General features: G+C 34.9%; 1 protein-coding gene across 1 annotated transcript in view; it reads left to right on the top strand.

Moving 5' to 3' along the window:
* Positions 1 to 25422, top strand: part of DMXL1 (Dmx like 1) — a 130808-nt gene that overhangs the window by 8103 nt on the left and 97283 nt on the right. The window contains exons 2-7 of the mRNA XM_052643975.1: positions 4621 to 4746; positions 7560 to 7631; positions 10619 to 10697; positions 15485 to 15617; positions 22722 to 22788; positions 24067 to 24245. Of these exons, the coding sequence (XP_052499935.1) occupies positions 4621 to 4746; positions 7560 to 7631; positions 10619 to 10697; positions 15485 to 15617; positions 22722 to 22788; positions 24067 to 24245 (656 nt within the window). The remainder of the gene's footprint in view (positions 1 to 4620; positions 4747 to 7559; positions 7632 to 10618; positions 10698 to 15484; positions 15618 to 22721; positions 22789 to 24066; positions 24246 to 25422) is intronic.

Raw genomic sequence — 25422 nt, 5'->3', positions numbered from 1 at the left:
ACTTTACTAGTTCTAAAAGTTTTTTGGTAGAGACTTCAGGGTTTCTATATGTAGTATCTTGTATTCTGAAAACAGACAATATTATATCTTCCTTTCTGATTCAAAGGCATTTTATTTCTGTTTCTTGCCTAATTACTCTGGCTGGGACTTCAATATTAGGTTGAATAGAATTGGTAAAAGTTTGGGCATCCTTGTCTTGTTCCTAATCTTGGAGGAAAGCTTTTAGCTTTTTACCATTGACTGCATTAGCTGTGAGCTTGTCATATATGGCTTTTATGGAACCATCCTGCATCTCAGGGATAAATATGGTGTACAATCTTTTTAGTGTGCTATTGAAATCAGTCTTTGAGTATTTTGTTGAAGATTTTTGCATCTATATTCGTCAGAGAAGTTGGCCTGTAGTTTTCGTAGTGTCCTTGTATAGCTTTGGTGTATATAAAATTTTGGTGCCAAAGTTCTTTCCTTCTCAGTCTCCAAGGCTGAAAATATATTGGTCAAATTCTGTGTTCGTAAATTACTAAGTATTTTCATGCCTTCTTTCTTTCAGTGTAGATGTAGTTTTTGTTTGTAATGTAGTTAGTTCATTTGTTTCCCCCCCGTTCTGATAGATTTATTTATGATGTTAATAAGTTTCAGAAATCATAACTAGCATCCATTGGTAAATGAATGAATAAAGATGTGTAGGTGTGTGTGTGTATACATGTGTATATATATATATATTTTCTTTATTCATTCATCTACCAATGGATGCTGGTTATGGTTTTTGAAATTATTTAATTTACTCATATATACATAAGTACATGTATACACACAAATACACATATGCATTCATTTTCATCCATATATGTGTACACACAATGCCTACACACACACACAATGGAATATTAATCATAAAAGAGTGAGCTCTTGACATTTGTGACAAAATATGTGGATCTAGAGGGTATTATGCTAAGTGAAGTAAGTCAGGCAAAGACAAGTCAGCCAGCCCTTTTCTACTTATTTTCTTAATTTTTCACTTAATATTATCTCCTAGAAATCACTCCAAGTCAGTTCATAGGTTTCTTCCTCATTCTTTTTATAGCTGTGTAATACTCCATTTACCTATGTACTATAGTTTATTCAACCAGTATTCTGTGCACAGCAGGATTTTTAAGAAGATACTTACATAATCTTGAAAATGATTGAGAAACAGAACAAAATGCAAATATAGTTTGAATCTTTAATGCATTTTATATCAATAACCTCAGATATGCAGATGACACCACCCTTATGGCAGAAAGTGAAGAGGAACTAAAAAACCTCTTGATGAAAGAGGAGAGTGGAAAAGTTGGCTTAAAGCTCAACATTCAGAAAATGAAGATCATGGCATCCGGTCCCATCACTTCATGGGAAATAGATGGGGAAACAGTGGAAACAGTGTCAGACTTTATTTTTTGGGGCTCCAAAATCACTGCAGATGGTGACTGCAGCCATGAAATTAAAAGACGCTTACTCCTTGGATGGAAAGTTATGACCAATCTAGATAGCATATTGAAAAGCCAGAGACATTACTTTGCCAACTAAGGTCCGTCTAGTCAAGGCTATGGTTTTTCCAGTGGTCATGTATGGATGTGAGAGTTGGGCTGTGAAAAAGCTGAGCACCGAAGAATTGCTGCTTTTGAACTGTGGTGTTGGAGAAGACTCTTGAGAGTCCCTTGGACTGCAAGGAGATCCAACCAGTCCATTCTGAAGGAGATCAGCCCTGGGATTTCTTTAGAGGGAATGATGCCGAAGCTGAAAGGCCAGTACTTTGGCCACCTCATGCGAAGAGTTGACTCACTGGATAAGACTCTGATGCTGGGAGGGATTGGGGGCAGGAGGAGAAGGGGACGACTGAGGATGAGATGGCTGGATGGCATCACGGACTCGATGGACGTGAGTCTGAGTGAACTCCAGGAGTTGGTGATGGACAGGGAGGCCTGGCGTGCTGCAATTCATGGGGTCACAAAGAGTCGGACATGACTGATTGACTGAACTGAACTGATGTTTAATTAATTACATTATCAAAAAAGTATAAAGGTTAAAATTCTATAGTCAAGAAAATCAGGGTTTTTTTTTTTTTTTTTTTTTGTATTATAAAGCCCCAAGGACTATCCATACTCCAACTCATGAAGTATGGACTACAATTGTCTATATTTTTTTTTGTTTGTTTTTGTTTTTTCCATTTACCAGTTATTGCCATCCACTAATTGTAACTCTGAAAGAAGAAAGGGCAGACTGAATGAGAGAGAGATTCTAGATGAAGATCAATAACATTTATTTGACTTAAAAATTTACCAGAATTGGGCTTCCCTGGTGGCTCAGACAGTGAAGTGTCTGCCTGTAATGCGGGAGTCCTAGGTTCTATCCCTGGGTCGGGAAGATCCCCTGGAGAAGGAAATGGCAACTCACTGTAGTACTCTTGCCTGGAAAATTCCGTGGATGGAGGAGCCCTACAGCCCATGGGGTCACAAAGAGTCGGACACGACTGAGCAGCTTCACTGGTTACCAAAATTAGGAATGGATAGCTTTGCATCTTCTAGTACTATCACTAAGGAAAAATTAACTGACAGGCTGTTATAATATAATACAGTAGCAGGAAAAAAGCAAGGGTAATCCAGGACTGGATAAGTCTTTGAATGATCACGATTTATATGTATTATGAATTGGCATCTTTCTGTTGGGTAGGTGTCTATTTCTGAGATAACTTTGCATTTATCAAGTCTAAAGATGTTCCATACTCGTATTAAACATTAATTAAGCAATAATTTTGTGAGATACTTCAGGATTAATGTAGACTTGATTTAGGAAAATTTAGTCATGATTGACAAAAATAGGTGCAACACAATATCCAAAAGTAGATAGATAATTGCAGTACATGAAAAGAAGGCAGAGGTTATGAACACATTAAAATGTGTGTATGTATATGTGTGTGTGTGTGTGTATATATATAAATGTATATATATATATCCTGGCTAATGGAAATTGAAAAAGATTTGTGTTGTGAGAAGGAAATCTAAATTGTAAACACTCTGCATTTAGTATAATATTTTGGTAAACAGTGACAGTATTTTATCAAAATTTAAAATTCAGGAGAAAATCAGTTTCTAAAATATTAAGGTATTTTAGAGGATCATCAATGAAAAGTTTTCTTAAATTGCTTTTTGGAATTTATTCTTGAGGATAATTTATCTTGTGACAAGCCTTGTGATCCTGTCGTGGGTATTTACACAGAGGTGAGCAGACCATCATGAGGTTTTTTGTTTGTTTTCTGAGCCAGTTTTTTCCACTGTGTGACACTAGTAGAACCGCACTTGATTTCTCCCAGTTCTTTTAGGAAGATCCCAGGCAAGCATGCTTAACTAAGGAAGTTCCTGTGCTACCACTGAAGGAGCACTAGATCAGAAGTCAAAATCAAGCCCACTCTGCCACTCTAGAAGCTGTCAGCCAGTTTAGGCCTAATTTTTTTTGATAATGTGAGCAGATTTATTTGTATGTTCTTTCAAATCCCTTTTCTAATATTTTTTGTACCTTATACAGAACCATTTTGGCCTTTGTAGGATTTATGGTCATAAAGTATATATATTAAGTATAATATTTTTTGCATTAAGTAAATTGTATGTATATATGCAAAAGAGATGAGGAAGTAAGGAATTACTGAGATATTCAGAACTTACCAGGATGGAAAACAGTTTGTGATGGATATTTTATTTTCAGAGTTATGCTGCATATAACAGCATAGGATGACAGTCATGTGCTCTTAAATGGAAGAAACTTCTGTGATCTAAGATCAGAGAACAAGATAAACTTGAACCCTAACTTTTTGCCATGGACTTTAACTTGTAGTGATGGAAATGGATAACATGCAAGATATTTACAAGTTGTGGTATATGCTATGAAGAAAAAAACAGAAAGTCATTAGAGGAGAGGGAGCAAGAATATGAGTATGTTGAGGAACTGAGACCTGAATGTTGAAAAGAAGTTAGACAAAGACCAGGCAGGTAGAAGCAAGGTAAACCACCCTGAGGTGGAAAAAGACTGATATGTCCAAGGAACAGAAAAAAGAGTAATATAGGGGCAGGAGCCATTTGAAGGGATGAAAGAGTAGCTTGAGATGGATTTGGGAAATTAGGGTAATCATTTAGGGCATTGACATTGGTAAAAAGTTGAGATTTTGTTCCAAGTCCAATGAGGCAACTATTGAAGGGACTTAGGAAAAATTACTTGGTGTAATAAACACTTTTAAAAGATCACTTTTGTCTTTGTGTGGAAAGGAGTTATAGAGGGAAGCAAGAATGGAAGTGATCAGAGTATAAGCAATCATGCAGGAGAGAGATGATGGTAGTTTAGATAGGTGCAGTAGCATTCAATCAAGATGGAAGAAGTGAAAGGAATTGGTATATATTTTGCAGATAGGACTGACTGATGGGTCTGTATATGGGAGGTAAGAGAAATATTCTCAAATAATAAAGATTTTTAAAAAATATTTAAAATTAGTCTGTTAAAACATAATATTTAATACCAGTGTTTTATATGATAAAATATTTTGTTGACAGTTTTATCATTTTTATTTTATTTTGTTCTTTTTTGTTTTGTTTTTAGGCTTATGCATCTGGATGTGACATTGTTATACTGGGAAGTGATTTTGAAAGACTGCAAATAATCCCAGGAGCTAAACATGGAAATATTCAAGTAGGATGTGTAGATTGTTCAATGCAACAAGGCAAGGTTTGTAATCTTGTGGTAATATGAGATTTGTTTTGAGTATGGTTTTTGTCAGTATAGTCTCTGAAGTATCATTTCTTGTTGAATTAGAGACTTACTGTGTTTCCAAGACAATGTAGCTACAGATTTCTTTGTCTCTCTAGATGTGCCCTAGAGAACAAAATTCCTGACTTAAATGTGTCTTAGAGACTGTCAGGAATTATATTCTTGTCTAATCTTGAAATATAGCATAATTTTCTCCATGAGTTACCTGTTATTTATTGCCTGTAGAATAGATGTAAAGCTTACTTATTTCAAAATTTATTCAATTGAAGAAAAGGAATAACAATAAACTTCAGTCTAGAAATAAACTCCTGAAAAGAAATTATTGTTAGAATCCTACTTTGTCTTTAAACAGGTAGTTATCTCCTTGTAACTTTGGGATAAACTTTGTTAAAAAAATAATCAACATAAATGCTACAATTTTTTAAGTAATTTATTCCAAGTCTATACAAAAGTGAAAAATTCAGTCAACTTCTATTTACATATGAAAAGGAAAAAAATTGCCTTGAAAGTGAAAGAGCAACAAAAACAAGAGAAATGGGTTATATGATTTCACATCAGGTTAAGTATGGTTTCTGTATAGTACCAGAGTTGGGAGAGTTATACTTACAAACAGTATAGTATAGAGCTTAATATAGCACCATACAGGCATAGATGACCAAGCCTAGATATAGTTGTAGCTAGACTAGGCTGAACTTTGCAAATGTAATTTTTTTTTTGCTATATACTTAAAGTATATTGTTTGACTCTGTGATACTGTTAGACCATTTTGTGTGAGAAATCAAAATGGTCCCAACCTTATTTTTAATCTAATCATTCCTAGTAAACTTGCCATTCTGAAAAGTTAAAATGTTTTTGCAGACATAGCTTAAAGATATTCATGGTAAAGTCGTTTCAACTCTTGTAGTCTTTGCTTGTTTTTTTGGACTACTGTTTTTTGTTTTGTTATTCATCTACCCCTTCCTTTCAGTAGAGTTGCAGGTGTCTTATCTGTCTTTCTTTTGTTCATGTCTTTCATTCTCCCTGTACTACAAAAATGATTTTTATTATGGAATGCCCAAAATCCTTGAAACTTTTTCCTTTCTCTTCATTTTTGCTTCATCTCCTAGCTCTGTAGTTCTGTAATCTTGATTATATGAAAACTCACTTCTACCATCTAGATTCACATAAGGCTGGTTACTGTTGGAAATCTAATTTTAGTAATTTCCAATATGAATTATCTTTTTGGGATAAGCTATACTATGGGCTTCCCTGGTGGCTAAGATGGTAAAGAATCTGCCTACAATGCAGGAGACCTGGGTTCGATCCCTGGATCAGGAAGATCCACTGGAGAAGGGGATGGCCACCTACTCCAGTGTTCTTGCCTGGGGAATTCCATGGACAGAGGAGCTTGGTGGGTTACTATATTACATGAAATCCAGGTTAGAATGAAGAGGTCATTTGGTTTTATAATCATTCTGATAAAGGGTACATTTCATTTGTTTTACAGACAGTATCAGTATAATCAAATGATTCCTTAAGATATCAAGATGAAAATTTATAGGTTTTGGTATTTGGGACTTGTGTTTAACTTCTAGAAGGAAGTGCTTTTTGATACCATAGGCATCAATATTTTATCATTACTGTTTTTATCTTTGTAGTACTACCAGATTAGTTTTCCTAAGAAAATTTGTCTGCATTTGACTTGTTTGTCTGTCTGCATTTGACTTGTTATTCATTTGCTTTAAACTGTTCTTAGTTTCCCATTACTCTAGAAAAGTTTAGGTTGTTCACCTTGGTTTGAGACTTTCTTTGACCCACTCACACCTACCTTTTTGGCCTCATGTTCATTATTCTCTTTCTGGCTGGGCTGATGGTCAGTCACCTCCCAACATACTTCTTTTAATATTTACATTTGTATTCATACTGTGTCCTGTTTCTGAAATTGAACACTCACTGTAGTTTGAAATCTTAGCCACACATAAAGGCACAAACTAAACACTCCTGGATGAACTCAGTGTAGATTTCTGTATTCTCAGAACTCCTCAGAACACTTAAAAATATCTACTCCCATATGTATGTTATATCCTCATTTCTTACTCTTCTTCACTAGGTTATATTTCTTATCTTTATTCCTGATCATTCATTCTATCTATATATCTGATTTCTGATGTTTTAATATTCTTCATTTGTGACTCACTCAGGCTGCAGTTGTAGCTACTTCATAAAACAGAGCCAGCAAGGTTTATTTTTCATTGATTAAGGGGTAAATTTTAAAGATACTCAAGTAGAATATTGAAAAAGTATACTTCTTAAAGAGTTCACGAAGGAATAGATCTAAGTTTTATCTCCAGTGAGTTAAATATACAGTGACAGAATTGTGAACTTTTGAGGACAGGTAACCTAAAAACTGATTTTTAAGTCATCAAATTCTATAAGGAATGCATCAATACATTTTCTTATGTGAGGAAGGGAATTAACATTTAGTGTTCTTTACCAGATGCTTTACAGATGTTATTTCGGCCCTCAGTTCTACTAGGAAGATAATGTAATACATATTGTAAATGTAGATAGGGAAACTGAGGTTCAAAGAGATTACCTTGCTGTTATACAGTAAGTGACAGTGCTGGGATTCTGACCCAGATATGGTAACCCCCAAAACTGACATTCTCAAGTATTGGTGAAAGAAATTTTGTGTTGAGTATTTTGTAAGTTATACTATTCATTTCCTTTGCTCTTTTGATTCATAAGTAACAACATATTTATAAGTTTTCTTTGTTTTTTCTTTTTAAAAGATTGCAGCATCCTATGGAAATGTTATTTCTGTTTTTGAACCAGTTAACCTACCGAAGCAAAAGAAAAATCTGGTCAGTAATTTATCTTTTTCTATTAGAAATGGAAATAGTATTAAAAGATAACATTTTTAAGAGTACAAAATTAGAGTGATTGTCACATAAATCAGTATGAATTGTACACTGTAAATACAGACAACATGCTGAATGCCACTTCCTTCTTTAAAATGTGTAAATGTTTCATTGAAGTAGAATTAAACTAAATTGTGCTTACTGAATTATCTTGAAATGCTTTTTTTTCCCCATCTGTCATTTTTTTTTCTTTTATTAAGTATTTGAAGAGTCAACAACTTGAAATTTGTCAGTTACTTTATTAATAGTGGCAGACTTCATTGTCCAGTCATATGTGGCACAGGTTTTTTGTTTCTGTGATCTTCTTTCGTATAGCTTTTTTCTTTGTATATTTTGTTCTTAAAGTGACATATTTCAATTCAAAATCTTAACATACCCCTTGGACTTAATTTCTTGCCCTTATTAAATCATGTAATAATTGTTAGTGGGTCAGTGAATGTTTTTTCTTTCTAAGGAATCTATATTCAGAAATAGTTCTGAAAGTTTCTTAAAACAATAGTTTATAAATATTGAGGTTATATAGTAAATTTTTTTTGTGTTTTGATACCCTTAAATATAGTAGACCAGGGTATTTTACTCATCTCTACTGAAGGTTAAACTACTGATTTTAAGTGAAAGAGGATCAGCATAGTGTGGTCTAAAGACCATTGTCGTAGGAGTCATAGAAATGGTTTACTTATCTGCTGCTCTGTAGCTGTTTGATATTAAGCAAGTCGACCTTAAGAGGTTCTTTGCTCAATACCAGAATTGTTTAACATCTATTTATTCTTGATTTCAAAGACTGGAAATGTGTTAAATGTGAAAAATTAAACAGTGTGTTAATAATAGATTTATCTTATATATCTTTTAACAGTTTTCATTTCATTTTCACTTAGCTTATTAATATCTTACAAATTCCCTCTTAGTTGGGCGGATGTTATTTTTTTTTTTATAAATAAGGCAGCAGAGGTTCAAAAATACGTGACTTGAGCAGTGAAACAGCAGTTGAGCCATAGCTCTAAGAGTGAAACTAGTTGTCTTGATCCCTAGGTGTGAGCATTCTTTTTCCTTACCTTGTATTAATGAAAAACATTTTCTCTAGGTTAATTGATGTCCATTTAAAACTTTCATGGAAGGAGAGTCCACACTTCTCTCATTTCTGTTTGTGTTTATATTATTATCTATGAATCCAGTGTTAGAGGCTCTCATACCCTTAGGAATTAATAGTTGATAGTACTAAAAACATATTTTATAGGTGGCTGTTCCTTCTAAAACACTGTATTTCAAATACTAGTCAATAAATATTTGTAGAATGAAATAACTGACTTTAAAAAATCAGTTTGTTATGTTAAAATGCCTTTATTAATAAAAGTAGAATTGAGAATTTCAGTTATAACTCTTGTACTAGTTATAATTGTTTAATATAATAGTCTGAAAAATTCAATAAGAAGAGGCTGGTTTATTGGTAGCAGCACTGAGTTTGCAGAGAGGGCAGGGAAAAAAAGCCGGATGAATAAAGGGAAAACTGGATCAAATGGAAAAATTATTAACTTGGAAGATGCTCAGAATCTTTAATTCCAAGATACAGTATCAGAGAATCTTTAGAGCCTCATAAAAGTATTGTTTTATTTGTACATTCTGGAATATTCTGTTAAGATGGTAGTTCTTCACAAGAGGTGCACATCAGAATCACTAGTTGATAGTGTGTCCAGGTCCTGCTCTGGGGAATTGTAAATCTGTACCTGTGGGATTGTGCCTACGTACTCGTTCATCTAGTTGTAGAGGAAGTCTTCTGATGATTGAGAGCCATTTCTGCAAAATGTGCTTAGTTGCTCAGTTGTGTCTGACTCTTTGCTACCCCATGGACTATAGCCTGCCAGGCTTCTCTATCCATGGCGATTCTCCAGGCAAGAATACTGGAGTGGGTTGCCATGCCCTCCTCCAGGAAATCTTCCCAACCCAGGGATTGAATCCAGGTCTCCTGCTTCACAGGTGAATTCTTTACTGTCTGAGCCACCAGGGAAGCCCACATAGTGTTTCATGAAAGCATATTCAGCAGGTCACCTGTATCAAAATCACTTGGAGATGTTGTTTTAAAGTACAGATTCCTGTGCCCAGTCTTGGACCTTTTGAATCTGAACATTTGGGCATGGGTCTTAAGTCTGAGTTTCTAGTAAACATTTCACATTATTTTCATTCCAAAGTATGGGAACCACTACACTCAGAGAGTGTTTATGGGTCTCAATCTATTAGAGGTTAGAGAAGTCAACTTAGTAGGCCACAAGCTGACTTTAAAAGAAAATGAAAAAGAATAGAAATGTTAGAGTTCATCACATGTATTAAGAGAGTAAACTTAGATGGCATTTATGTGTATGCATATATGTGTTCTGGGTTACAGTGCCATGTGTATTTCTTACTGATTTGCATGTTAAAAAAGTTTGAAAAATATTGCTTTAAGGGATGAAAAGCCTTTATATTTATATAAGAGCAGTGTTAACATCTCTTATTCTGAATCTTCACACTTACCATATGCCCTCAGGTGAAGGTGAAACACTAAAAGAGGAGGGATCTTCAAGTAGCAGAGACACAGACATATTTAAAATTAAACCTTTGTAGCTATAATAATAATAATAAAGTAATAATAGTAACTTTAAAAGTTTGAGGTTAATACGTATATTGTCCTAGTTGGCAGATACTTATTGATTGTCTAAATATAGTAAAGACAGACTTTTGGACCTTCCAGGAATGGATATGCTCTCATTGATCTCCATCACATACTCTATTTTTCTTGACTAGCCTGAACATTTTATTCTCTTCAAATATGACTCAGTGCTCAATTATAGCTCAGAAAAAATGAGTGCATGTATTATTAAAAATAATTAGTGTCAGTGTATACATTTGACAGAGAAGATGCCAATAATAGACTAAATGACCTTTTTTTCAAATTTTAGGAATTATATAGTCAGTGGCAGAAAAGTGGCCAATTTTTTCTGGACTCCATAGCACACAATATAACTTGGGATCCTGCAGGTAAGAAAAGAAGGATTAACTGAAATAATACTTGTCTAGACTGTTGCTTGTTTTTACTTTCATGTATTTCGGTTCTGCATTGTGTGAAATGATAGAGAACAAAAAAGTAAGTAAAACAAGTTGTGTAATTTTAGAGCTTATACTGAAATGAGGAAAATATGCACCATAATAGTGTCCAGCTATTGTAGGAATGTGTTGTTTTGGGAAGCAGACACTAATTGTCTCTGGAGAATCAAAGTTTCATTGAAGGGGAGCCTTTTAACGTGAGAGTAGATGGACTTTGATAGTGAGGGTGGGGATAGGTTGAAAGGGAAAGTGTTAGTCACTTTTGTGTCCAGATTCTTTGTGACCCCATAGTCTGTAGCCCACCAAGCTCCTCTGTCCATGGAATTCCCCAGGCAAGAATACCAAAGTGGGTAGCCATTCCCTTCTTCAGGGGATCTTTCCGATCCAGTCGAAACCCTGGTCTGCTGCATTGCAGGCAGATTTCATTACCATCTGAGCCACCAGGGAGCGGGGCTGGGTTGAGGATGGAAAAAATAAGTGAATTCCAAGAAGAGATAATGTGTATATATATCACTTTTTTGTGACCCCATGTTCTGTAGCCCGCCAAGCTCCTCTGTCCATGGAATTCCCCAGGCAAGAATAACAAAGTGGGTAGCCATTCCCTTCTTCAGGGGATCTTTCCAACCCAGTCAAAACCCTGGTCTCTTATATTGCAGACAGTTTACCATCTGAGCCACCAGGGAGCGGGGATAGGTTGAGGATGGAAAAAAACAAGTGAATTCTAAGCAGAAATAATGTGTATATGTATCACTGATCTATTTCTGCATTAAAAAACAGTCTTAAAGCAATTTTTACCAGTTTATCAGCGTGAACAAAGGAACAGAGAAAGAAAGCATAGGATATGTTCTGCTACTGGTTAGTACTTCATTGAGACTGGAGTGAGCTTGGTGAAGAGATAAGAATACAGCAGATGGAAAGCCTTTACACTCATATAAATAATTAAATAACTTAATTCTTTTAAATTGTATAAAATGTATAGGTTTTTGAATGTGGCTAGTGGCAAAGTAAGATTTATGATTTTGCCACATTTTTCTGGTAGCAGTGTCTTAGAATGATCAGAGACAAGAGGAACAGGAAGGTAAATATTGTATTTTAATTACCTTTGAAAAGTGCATTCACAGTAGTCTCAATGAGAAATAACTTGTTTCAGTGCCTTTATCATTGTAGGTGCTCAGTTCATATCGAGTGACTGATGAAAGGAATACACAGATATGAGATGTAGTTACATATAGCAGATAAAATGGCTGAGAAAAAAATGTTAATTTAGAATACAAAGTTCAGAACCTTGTGAAATTGTTTTAGAAGGTAAAGAGATTACTTCAGATTTTAAATATTCACAGTGTTTTAAAATATTTTCTCTCATGAGCTTGATGCTTGTTGCTAGCTGGCATCTTGCATGTGTATTTTATGCATACAGTGAGAAGAGTAAAAATTTAACCTGGATTCAAATTTGGCATTCAGTAAGGCACTTTGTATTTAACTCTACTATGTATAAGGTTACTCATGTCCAGTTTATGCCTATTGTTCTCATATCATTATTAATAGTGTTATCTTTTATTTTCACACGTGTTCCTGTTTGGATGATAAATTATATGGTTATTCTGTGATAGCACTACAATTTATTGTAATTATTTATTTATTTTGTTAGACAAGGTCTTAGATTCTATTTTGTTCTGTAATTTATCTGGGGCCCATCATATATTAAACTGTCAATAAATGCTTATATATATGACTAGAAGTTTTGTGATCATGAGCAGATTACTTAACATATCAAGAATGGTTAATTATGAATGTACTTGATGCTTTCTGTAAAAAGGTATTTTAGTACTTACTATAAAAAATATTGTTAGCAAGTGAACTGGATACTTGAAATCTCTTATGAATAACTATAATAAAAACATTTTTTATTTGAAGTGAGTGTTCTTTAGTAATGACTTAGTAGTTGCTTGGAATGTCTGTACCTGTGGTCTGTAAGTACTGATGCTTCAGAAGGTAGCATTGATATTATTATGGATATTGATAGTGTTTTAGTTCCTTTGAAATCATCATTACAGAGTTCTATTAGAAGATAACTACTTATTTTTAACATATTTGCTAGTGACTTGCCAATAGTTCATGATGGTTATCTTTTAAATCATGATTTAGTTAAAATTCACAGCAAATTTTATTATTTTTCTTTTTACAATCAAAAGTTTAAAATTTAGAGGTTTGGTTCAGAAATGGGTTATTATTGTTATATATATTTGGGAACTCTTGTTTTTTCAAATGAACTTTGTAACTATTTATAAACAGATTTAGAATATATTAAGTGAAATATTAGTATTTTAGTTTTGATGTATATACCTTATTAGTATATGCCAGGCATTGGATATAAAGAATATTTTTCAAGTGATGTTAGTAAACTGACTGTATTACCTTTGTATTGCCACCAGACCCACCATTGCATCTTGCTTAAATCCTAAGATTTACTATTTTAGGCTTAATGCTTTTTTCCCCCTCCTGTGATAGCCATACCTCTGCCCTTTCTGTTCAAATCAATGTATTATACTGTACCCTACCTACTTTTGTTTCATTCTGTAACTAAGGTGAATTATTTTGTATTCTATATTAATTTCTTAATTTGGGAGCATACCTTAATTTCACCCTTAGTTTATGTTAAATAAAACTTATCAAAATTGAATTCACAGATACTGAGAAGTCAGAGGTAGTGGGTGGAGAAGGGTGGGGTTGGGGAGAATAGATGAAATAGGTGAAGGTTATGAGTTATGAAATAAATCCTGGTATGTAACGCATGACATGGCAACTATGCTTAATTCTGTACTGTGTATTTGAACTGTTGCAGAGAAAGAGTAAATCTTAAAAGTACTCATCACAAGAAAAAAATATTGTAACCATATGTGTTGAAGAATGTTAACTAGACTTACTGTGGTAGTCATTTCACACTATATACAAATATTGAATCATTGTGTTATAAACTGAAAGTAATATAATGGTACATGTCAATTATATCTCAGCAAAAAAAGAACAGGTATGTTTGTTGGTAAGCTCAACAGTGGAATAATAACCATATTTAAATGGAATGTCTTGTTAGTACTGTCTGGGCTGTTTTTATCCATCTGTGAGACTTTCTCATTGGAAAAGACTCTGATGCTGGGAGAAATTGGGGGCAGGAGGAGAAGGGGATGAGAGAGGATGAGATGGCTGGATGGCATCATTGACTCCATGGACGTGAGTCTGTGTGAACTCTGGGAGTTGGTGATGGACAGGGAGGCCTGGCGTGCTGCGATTCATGGGGTCACAAAGAGTTGGACACGACTGAGCGACTGAACTGCTGATGAGACTTTCCACCTAATTGCTACTGCTTATTGAGCTTCTGCTAAGTGCCTAGCCTGTGCCAGATACATTATATATATAATAGCTAATTCTTAAACAACTCTACACAAATTTCTAATTTTATAGGTGAGAAAACTGAGTCTCAGAGGTTGCCCAACTTGACCAAATTCACATGGCTAATTAAGTAACTTACTTGGCATTTAGAAACAGGGATTTCCTATCTAAAGTCAGTGTTTTGCCGCAGACTCACTTTTTAAATAAAGTGATCTTTCCAGAGAGATACAAATCCATAGTCTTCAATTGCCAAGATGAATGCCTTATTTATTGTCAGCTTTTTGGCCAAAGTTTGTACTTTTTAATTTTCTTTGTTTGACAAAATAATCTTCTAACCAGTTATCCAAGTCATATAGTTGGGATCTATCCTTGAAACCTCTTGTACCTTTCTATTTTTTATGTGGTGTCAAGCCTTGAAAATTCTGTTTTTTTGAAATGGCTTTCAAATCCATGCTTAAGACTTTAATATTTGATTCAGATCCTCATGATTTCCCATCTATGTGTATTATAGTCATTTAACCAGGTTTCCTAGAATCTTATGTTTTTCCTAATCTTGTCTCTCTCTAGAATTATAGAGAATATTTACCCTTCTTTGTGTACTGAGGTTTTGAAAGTATGGTGAAAATTCTGAGTTATCTCTAGAAAAATGCTCATAGTATACCTATAACTTTTGCATGTATGTTATTGGAGGAGGTTTATATGCCTCTTCACATCTATCTATTGACACCCCCCTCCCGGCTGAGACCCCTTGTTGTAGAATACAGATCCACTCTGCAAACTCTCCCTCCATATAAAATCTTCTAACTTCCAGCTGCTTGTAACAAACTAAACTCCTTACAGACCTCAAAAATGCTTCACAATATGATGGCTTCCCCCCACCCCCGCCCAACCTTACTTCTTTTCTTAGGTATACTATGTGCTTTATCCCTTAACCATAAGGAGATTATGAAGCATTCTCTGGAATATATTGAACTCATATGTTTCCATGCTTCTGTTCATAATATTTCTCTACTGGAATGTGAACCCAGCATGAAAAAGGACAGTGTCTCATTTGTCATTGTATTACCGGTGCCTAGCACAGTGCCTGTTACAAAAGATGATGCTCATTAAATGTTTGTTGAAGGAGAGATTACAAGATCTGTTCCCCTTTCTGTCTAGGCTTCTTCAACAAAGTTAAAATATGGCTTTACTCCCTCATAACCCAAATCTCTTTTTATTTGACTTTTTAAAAAAGTTGTGTTCTTTACAGTATTATATGAAACTCTTGAGCATGTAACTTAAGTCACTAATTAAATACCTAAATAATTATTGGTGGATAATACATATTTTTTCAGGTAATCGTCTTTTAACTGGTTCCAGCTGTTTGCAACTCTGGTCCAGTGCTAACTTGGAGAAGCCAGCTGAAGATGAAAATCCAGATAAAACAGATCTTAACTTTGGGGATTGGAGATGCATTTGGCAGTGCAAGTAAGCAATTAGTTAGGGGGTTAAATGAATAAATCTATTTTGTATGGTCTTATGATATCATAAATGCATTTTCATTTGTATAAAAAGCATACTAACATAAAAAGTATTTTTTTTTAATAATTGTGACCTACCTTTTCTTATATATAGAACAGTCCCCTTTTCCCATGCCCTGCAGATCCTTTTTAAGTTGTTGAATAAAACGCCTAGGAAGAAGCAGAAATGTGTAAGGCCCATAAGAGCATTCTAAATTATACAAAAGGAAGACAAAGATACCTTTCATACTTTTGACTGAATTTTCCCATTGTGAAGAAGATATTTTTCCCAAATTAATCTATATGTTGAATATCACTCTTATCACAATCTCATTAGAATTTCTACTTGTGAGTGGAGTTCAAAATATTAAAAGGACTCATATGGCAAGAAAAGGAAAATTCTAAAAGAAGAAAAGAATGAAGACATACAGTATAGTAAAACTAATTCTAAAGCTACAACAGATCAAGCCGTTTGTTGTTGATACAAGAATGGATAGATTAGGGTCCAGGGTTAAACCCAAGTACACAGAGTTTCAGTATGTAAGGTGGCATTTTACATCAATAAGGCAACTTGCTAGCTCTGTGGAGGAGAAAGCAAAGTTAGAATCCCCTTCATACTTGGCACCAAAACAAATTTAAAAGGAAGAAAAAATAATATGTATACAACAACAAAAATTTAGATGAAAATACCAGTAAATTCTCATATTTTAATACTGCCATATCTGGTATGATAGCAACTAGCCACATCTCACTTGAGCACTTGAAATATGGCTAGACTGAATTGAGATGTCCTAAAAGTATAATATACACACTGGATTTCAAAAGTTTTAAGCAAAAGAGTGTGAAAGTCTTACTAAGTTTTAGTTGATTACATACTGAAATGATAATGTTTTTGATATATTGGATTAAGTAAAATATATAATTAATTTCACCTGTTTCTTTTTACCTTTTTAAAATGTCACTATTGGGAAATTAAAAATTGCATATTGGGCTATTAGTTGTCATTTGTGTGCTATCATTATTAGATGAGAAGTGCTATTTTAGAGTTGTGGAAATTTTTCTAAGTATGGCACCACAGCTAAAAACTGAAAAGAAAGAAAAGGAAAAAAATTAATAGTTTTGGGTATCAATAAAAATCTTTTGTGAAACAAAAAGATTGTAAGAAAAAAAAACCGAAAGATCGATGGGAAATATATGCAATTTGGGGTTAATGCCATTTTTAAAAGGAGATTTTAAAAATTAATTTGAAAGTAGATATTTCAGAAGTAAATAAAAATGGACAATGAGAAAAATGTTTCAAGAAAAAAATTTTTGAAGTATTATATGTAAATAATGAGCAGCATATTGAGTTGACTGACCTCACACAAAAGTCATGAAATGCAAAATATCCATAAAGAAAAGAATGAATAACATCTATTACTAGTGAGTGAGTAGAGAAAAGATATTCTAACTAATATATACTGTTAATAAGAGCATAAAATTAGTATCATACTTTATGGAAGTATGAATCAGTAGGCTTAATTTTTCTTATGTTCTTTAGATAGCAAGTCCAAATTTCTTTCATTCATTCCAACAAATATTTGTTGAGTGCTTATCATATTCCAGGCAGTGGTAAAAGTGCTTAGAATATAGGATGGGTGGAGATAAACAATATACCAGTAAATCAGTATGACAGGATATAAGGTAGGCCATTCTTCCTGAGTCAGTTTTATGTGAAGCAGTTGTTTAGTTGCTAAGTTGTGTCCATCTCTTCTTGAGACCCATGAACTGTAGCCCACTAGGCTCCTCTGTCTATGGTATTTCCAAGCCAAGAATACTGGAATGGGTTGTTATTTCCTTCTCCAGGGGATTTTCCCAACCCAGTATCTTCTCCTGAATTGGCAGGGGGATTATGACCACTGAACCACCTATCAGATACCAGAGTCAGAGTAAGGCAGATTTCCTATATATAGAATTTACAAAGGAGATTTCAAAGGAGCTAGTTGTATGTTGTTTTGCACCCCATAGTCAGATCATGGGTATTAAAAAGGGTTTAAATATAGAGAGGAAATAGGATTTTGCAAAAAAGATAATTCCTTAGAAAGAGCTGTGGCTTTGCTTTTGAGTCTTTCATACAAGATTGCAGAGAGAGAAGAGCAAAGAAGTGCTGTACTGTAGTCACTGCAAATCTGGTAAGGGGCTTCTTGGATTGAACTGAGAATTTGAAATGTATGTCATACGTTTGGAAAAGGGAGAAAAATCTTAAGTTAAAAAACAGTTATACAGAGTCCTGGTAACTCGGACTAGACATACTCATTTATTTGAAGTGGTTTATTATTTAAGTAAACAATTAAGCCTTGGACTGGAAACTATGCAAGTTTTATTCTAGGATCAACTGAAGATTGATCCTTAGGAGAAATGGAGTAGCCATCATAGTGAACAGAAGAATCTGAAATGCAGTACTTGGATGCAATTTCAAAAACAACAGAATGATCTCTGTTCATTTACAAGGCAAACCATTCAATATCACGGTAATCCAAGTATATGCCCCAAGCAGTAACGTTGAAGAAGCTGAAGTTGAATAGTTCTATGAAGACCTACAAGACCTTTTAGAACTAACACCCAAAAAAGATGTCCTTTTCATTATAGGGGACAGGAATGCAAAAGCAGGAAGTAAAGAATCACCTGGAGTACCGGTAAAATTTGGCCTTGGAGTACAGAATGAAGCAAGGCAAAGTCTAATACAGTTTTGCCAAGAAAACGCACTGGTCATAGCAAACACCCTCTTCCAACAACACCAGAGAAGACTCTACACATGGACAGTTCCAGATGGCTAACACTGAAATCAGATTGATTATATTCTTTGCAGCCAAAGATGGAGAAGCTTTATACAGTCAATAAAAACAAGACTGGGAGCTCACTGTGGCTCAGATCATGAACTCCTTATTGCCAAATTTAGACTTAAATTGAAGAAAGTAGGGAAAACCACTAAACCATTCAAGTATGACCTAAATCAAATCCATTATGATTATACAGTGAAAGTGAGAAGTAGATTTAAGGGACTAGAGCTGATAGACAGTGTTTGATGAACTATGGAATGAGGTTCGTGACATTGTACAGGAGACAGGGATCAAAAAAGACCATCCCCAAGAAAAAGAAATGCAAAAAAGCAAAATGGCTGTCTGAGGAGGCCTTACAAATAGTTGTGAAAGGAAGAAAAGCAAAAGGCAAAGGAGAAAAGGAAAGATACAACCATTTGAATGCAGAGTTCCAAAGAACAGTAAGGAGAGATAAGAAAGCCTTCCTCAGTGATCAATGCAAAGAAATAGAGGAAAACAACAGAATGGGAAAGACTAGAGATCTCTTCAAGAAAATGAGAGATACCAAGGGAACATTTCATGCAAAGATGGGCTCAATAAAGGACAGAAATGGTATGGCCTAACAGAAGCAGAAGATATTAAGAAGAGGTCACAAGAATACACAGAAGAACTATACAAAAAAGATCTTCATGACCCAAATAATCACGATGGTGTGATCACTCACCTAGAGCCAGACATCCTGGAATGTGAAGTCAAGTGGGCCTTAGAAAGCATCACTATGAACAAAGCTAGTGGAGGTGATGGATTTCCAGTTGAGCTATTTCAAATCTTGAAAGATGATGTGAAAGTGCTACAGTCAATAAGCCAGCAAATTTGGAAAACTCAGCAGTGGCCACAGGACTGGAAAAGGTCAGTTTTCATTCCAATCCCAAAGAAAGGCAATGCCAAAGAATGCTCAAACTACCGCACAATTGCACTCATCTCACACGTTAGTGAAGTAATGCTCAAAATTCTCCAAGCCAGGCTTCAGCAATATGTGAACCGTGAACTTCCAGATGTTCAAGCTGGTTTTAGAAACGGCAGAGGAACCAGAGATCAAATTGCCAACATCCACTGGATCATGGAAAAAGCCAGAGAGTTCCAGAAAAACATCTATTTCTGCTTTATTGACTATGCCAAAGCCTTTGACTGTGTGGATCACAATAAACTGTGGAAAATTCTGAGACAGATGGGAATACCAGACCACCTACCTGCCTCTTGAGAAACCTATATGCAGGTCAGGAAGCAACAGTTAGAACTGGACATGGAACAACAGACTGGTTCCAAATAGGAAAAGGAGTACGTCAAGGCTGTATATTGTCACCCTGCTTATTTAACTTCTATGCAGAGTACATCATGAGAAACGCTGGACTCGAAGAAACACAAGCTGGAATCAAGATTTCTGGGAGAAATATCAATAACCTCAGATACTCAGATGACACCACCCTTATGGCAGAAGGTGAAGAGGAACTAAAGAGCCTCTTGATGAAAGTGAAAGAGGAGAGTGAAAAAGTTGGCTTAAAGCTCAACATTCAGAAAACGAAGACCATGGCATCCGGTCCCATCACTTCATGGCAAATACATGGGGAAACAATGTCAGACTTTATTTTTTGGGGTTCCAGAATCACTTCAGATAGTGATTGCAGCCATGAAATTAAAAGACGCTTACTCCTTGGAAAGAAAGTTATGACCAACCTAGACAGCATATTAAAATGCAGAGACATTACTTTGTCAACAGAGGTCTGTCTAGTCAAGGCTATGGTTTTTCCAGTAGTCATGTATGGATGTGAGAGTTGGACTGTGAAGAAAGCTGAGCACTGAAGAATTGATGCTTTTGAACTGTGGTGTTGGAGAAGACTCTTGAGAGTCCCTTGGACTGTAAGGAGATCCAACCAGTCCATCCTAAATGAGATCAGTCCTGGGTGTTCATTGGAAGCACTGATGTTGAAGCTGAAACTTCAATAGTTTGGCCACCTGATGGGAAGAGCTGACTTATTTGAAAAGACCCTGATGCTGGGAAAGATTGAGGGCAGGAGGAGAAGGGGACGACAGAGGATGAGATTGTTGGATGGCATCAGCGACTCAATAGACATGAGTTTGGGTGAACTCTGGGAGTTGGTGATGGACAGGGAGGCCTGGCGTGCTGCAGTTCATAGGGTTGCAAAGAGTCAGACATGACTGAGCAACTGAACTGAACAACTGAAGATTACACTTACTGGAATACATTTAAACGTTGAGCTTGATTATAGTTCATTTGTGGTGCATTTTAAAAATCTGCTTATATCTGTTAGATGGAGACTAATAGGTACGATAGAGAATAAGTAGGATAGGAGAAGAGGAGTAGAGGTGACGTTGAGTATCGATATGAAGGAATTAAGTTATGTGTGCATATCTTTTGGAGGAGGGAACTAGTGCAAGACCCTTAGGTAAAACTGTGTGTCACCTTGTGGCTGGAGGAAAGTAATATAGTGAGGAGTGATGGGGAAATGATTAGAGTCAGGAGGCAGCTTATAGGTTATTGTGAGGCTTTTGCATTTTAATTTTGAGTGAGTTGGGAAGCTGTTGAGGGTTTTGAGCAGAGTGTGAAATCTGATTCCCTTTTAAAAGAATTCCTTTAGATACTGCTTTAAGAAAAGACTGTAGGGGCAACATGGTCACAATCATGAAGACCAGGCATTGTTTTTTAACTTTTTATTTTGTATTGGGGTATAGCTGATTAACAATGTTATGATAGTTTCAGGTGAACAGTGAAGGGACTCAGCCATACAAATACATGTATCCATTCTCCCTGCTCCCATCCAGGCTGCCACACATCATTGAGCGAAGTTCCATGTGCTATATAGTAGGTTCTTGTTGGTTATCCATTTTAAATATAGCAGTGTAAGACCAAGCACTTTTAATTATTTGTTTTAAAGATATCTTTAACTAGATACATAAAAATGTGTGTTCAAAAATGTTCACTGTACCACTTAATGTTCAGTTCAGTTCAGTCACTCAGTCGTGTCTAACTGTTTGTGACCCCATGAATTGCAGAACGCCAGGCCTCCCTGTCCATCACCAACTCCTGGAGTTCACCCAAACCGATGCCCACTGAATCGATGATGCCATCCAGCCATCTTATCCTCTGTCATCCCCTTCTCTTCCTGCCTTCAATTTTCCCCAGCCTCAGGGTCTTTTCAAATGAGTGAGCTCTTCGCATCAGGTGGCCAAACTATTGGAGTTTCAAAGTATCGGAACTTAATGTTCATGACGTATTTTAAAATAAATATTACAGAGCAAATTGTAAATACGCATTTTCCGTCTTCTTCCCCACAATCTCCCACAGAAAGCAGATGGAGAGGCAAAGTGGAAAGAGATCCGGAAGTAAATGTATCAACATTTACTAGTGATTTTGCGTGAAAATGGGTGTTGTGGTTTGGTGAAGCTGTAGATGATTTTCTTTTCTTCTTTTCACCCATTTATATCATTATTTTCTGTTATGTATTTATAATAATTAAAATCAGGGTAAAAAAGTTTTTTTTATTTGAAATTGAACTGTGACGGAATTCCTCTTTGGCTTGTTTTACAAATAAGTTTGGTGTGACTATCTAAGCATGAACTTCGGTAAAGAAAAGGAAAGCAATGATAGTGAGAAATGTCTTGAGATCAGTATTTCCTGAAAGGCAAAAGGGAAGGTGATGAGGGAAATGAGCTGAAACTCCTTGAAGAAGGAAAGACAAGTATGCACCAAGTATGTTGGTAAAATTGGAAGGCCGAATCCATAATGGTTGGGAGTCTCTCATGAACACACACATACATAATCTTCAACTGTGCAAATGCTGCCTTAAGGCAGAATTCATTATAAAATACTGATTTATTGTTCTTGTAAATGTATGTTGGAATGTAAGTATCCGTAGTTCCAAAAATTAGATTTCCATGTTAAAAAATGAAACCTTGCTTTCTCATATTCTAAAGGAATGAGACCTGTGACTCTTCTGTCTTAAGCTTTAAAGAATGACAAGTCTTTCCTTATATGATTCTTATTCATAGATATTTTTACATTGAAAATTTTTATATTTAATATTAACTTTCCTATTTCTGATTTATAATATGAGATATACTTAAGAGTGAGTGTCAAATTTATGTTATCATATTTTGTATTTGAAGCAGGTTACTGAATATAGTTTAGAGAAGTAATGTTGCATTCTCTCATTTAATTTTCCTTGAAAATTATGCCTTGTCTATTTAATTTACAGAACTGCTTCCCAGGTTCATTTAATGAAATTTTCACCAGATGGAGAATTTTTTGCCACTGCTGGGAAGGTAATTTGTGAAAATACTATTATCAAGTTGTGTTTATGGTGTATTTTGAAATAGCAAAAAAATTTAACTTGCTTCATTATTTAAGTTGCAAACATTTTCTGTTAAATATGTTAAATAGCAAAAATTGGCTAAATATTATTATGTTAAGGGGCAATATGATATAATTGAAACAGCTTAAATCAAAGGTAGATCTGGGTATAAATATGCCATTTACCAACTTTTTGATCTTGAGCAAGTAGTTAATCACTTTGAGCCTTGGTTTTCTCATGTATAAACTAAGGATGATAATACCTACCTCGTAGGTCTTGGATCATTGGGTTAGTTTAGACAGCGTATGTGAAGTGGCACAGTGTCTTGGATATAGTATACTGTCAGTAATAAACTATAACTTATTTATGTTATCTTCTAGCTGACAGCTGTATTAGACTGTATTTATAGTAAAAGAATTTACAACTTTCTAGAAGGACATTTGTAACTTTTCTTTGTTATTACCTATTGATTTCAGAATAGTGAATTCCCTTAAATTTTAATTATTTTAAATCATTGGTTTACAGAGCACTTTACATAAAACTAATAGTCTGAAGTTATTGTTCCCATGACTCAAATCTGCAGACTAAGAATATGAGATGTCTTAAATTCTTGGTGAGGTATTTTCTCCTAAAATTTTTTTAGGAGAAAACTAGGGCTGTTTAATCTGATTAACTTTAGTCAGCATCAGGAATGTAATTAGTAGCTTAAGAGCAGAACCTGATACATGCTAATCTCTCATGCTTGCTTTCCTTCCCAGATTAGGAGATGCAATTTTGATTGTGCTTAGAATATTTTATATAGTGGTAGTTGCTAACTGGTTATTATCATTTTCTTTGAACATTCATATGACAATCTATAAAAAATGTTGTTTTATAAAATTAGCAGTATTTTGAAGTCTACTAATGGTAATGCTTTCTTATTTAATATTTGGCTAAGTGAGAAAATGAACCCTTCATCTTTAGGTCTTTCCTGAATGACTTTATTTTCCATATCAAATAGTAGCTACCATTTTCCTTGAACCAACCTTGGCAAAATACACACGTTCACGTACCTTAATTCTCAAAGAACAGTTAAGGAATGCTGGTTAGAAAAGTATCAGAATCAGATTTTCTTAATTTTTCCATGCCCAACCCCTCCTCACATCCCTATGTTCCTTTAATTGCGAAGAAAAATCTTACCTTTGGTATTTGATTTAACCTTTAATTCTGATCTGGATGTTTTTCTGTTTCTGTTTTTCCACCCTCTTAGGATGACTGTCTTTTAAAGGTATGGTATAATGTAGAAAACTGGCGGACATCCGTTACCTCTCCAGATAAAAATTCAGAAAAACAATCTGAAGGAGAAACTGACTTTTCTTTTGTATATCTGGCCCATCCTCGAGCTGTAAATGGATTTTCCTGGCGTAAAACAAGCAAATATATGCCTAGGTCAGTGGATTAGTCATTTTTCCCATGTATTAAGAGAACGTCATCTTTGTGACTTTGACCACTTTTCTCATTTTGAGAATCCATTGCAATAGGGTTATTGCCCATGAAGATTCAAGCAGTACTAGATAGCTCCTGGACTGCAAGCCTCTGGCTATGAGTAAACTATATATGATACTTAAGAGGAGAGCCATGTGAAAGGATAATTTACCTCTAGTTCAGATATCTTAGAGTGACAAGAGGTGTGCATCTTTTTCTTTCAGTTCTTTCGTCTTTAGTCATTCTCTAAATTTCTATTTGCGTCAACTTTTTCACATTTCACTCTCTTTATCCTGTCCCTTTCTATGTGTATCCACTGGTTGTTTTTTTTTTGTAACTAAAAAAACAAGCTTTATTGAGAGTGTATACCATGAGACTTCAAATATTTCTTTAATTGCCTGTAGCATCTTTGAGGAAAAGTACATGGGCCAATAGATTATGATGTCCTAAACTAGGTATTAATTTAACCTACACATGCATGCACAGATAAACCTGTTAGTACTTCATTTGTTTCCTATAGTCTTTGTCAGACTTGATATTCCGTTGACTTTTTGCATGTACTTAGTAAGTTACAGAGGTATTGTATTACTTAATTGTAGGTAGAAATCCCTTTTTGTTCCACATGGCCATCTTCAGTTTGGCCACACTATGGATCGATACAGTTTTTCCCTTATCTTTTTGTCATCTGAGAATGTCTTAAGCTGATCCATTATAGCGTACTTAGATCATCTGTTAACTTTAGTTTTGCTCTTCTGAGCCAGCAGAGTAAGCCTAGGTTTTTTAAAAAAATTATTTCATATTAAACATTGTTTTTAGAGCAGTTTAAAGTTTATAGCAATGTTGAGGGGAGGTATAGAGATTTTTCATACAACCGTTTTCCCCACATATGCACAACCACCTGCTTTATCAACATCCTCCACCAGAGTGGTTCATTTGTTACAGTTGATGCTTACATCAACACATTATTATCACCTAAAGTCCATAATTTACATTGTGATTCACTCTTGGTGTTGTACATTCTGTGGATTATAATCTATATATAACAGCATACATACATCATTGTTATACCTAGATCTTCTGAATAATTTTGTAGTGTGATAGTTACCGTTCTTCTTACCTCTCTCCTCCAGTCTAACAACGC

This window comes from Budorcas taxicolor, chromosome 7 (assembly GCF_023091745.1).
Source record: "Budorcas taxicolor isolate Tak-1 chromosome 7, Takin1.1, whole genome shotgun sequence".
Taxonomy (NCBI): Eukaryota; Metazoa; Chordata; class Mammalia; order Artiodactyla; family Bovidae; genus Budorcas; species Budorcas taxicolor.
This window is presented reverse-complemented; position numbering and strand designations above follow the sequence as displayed.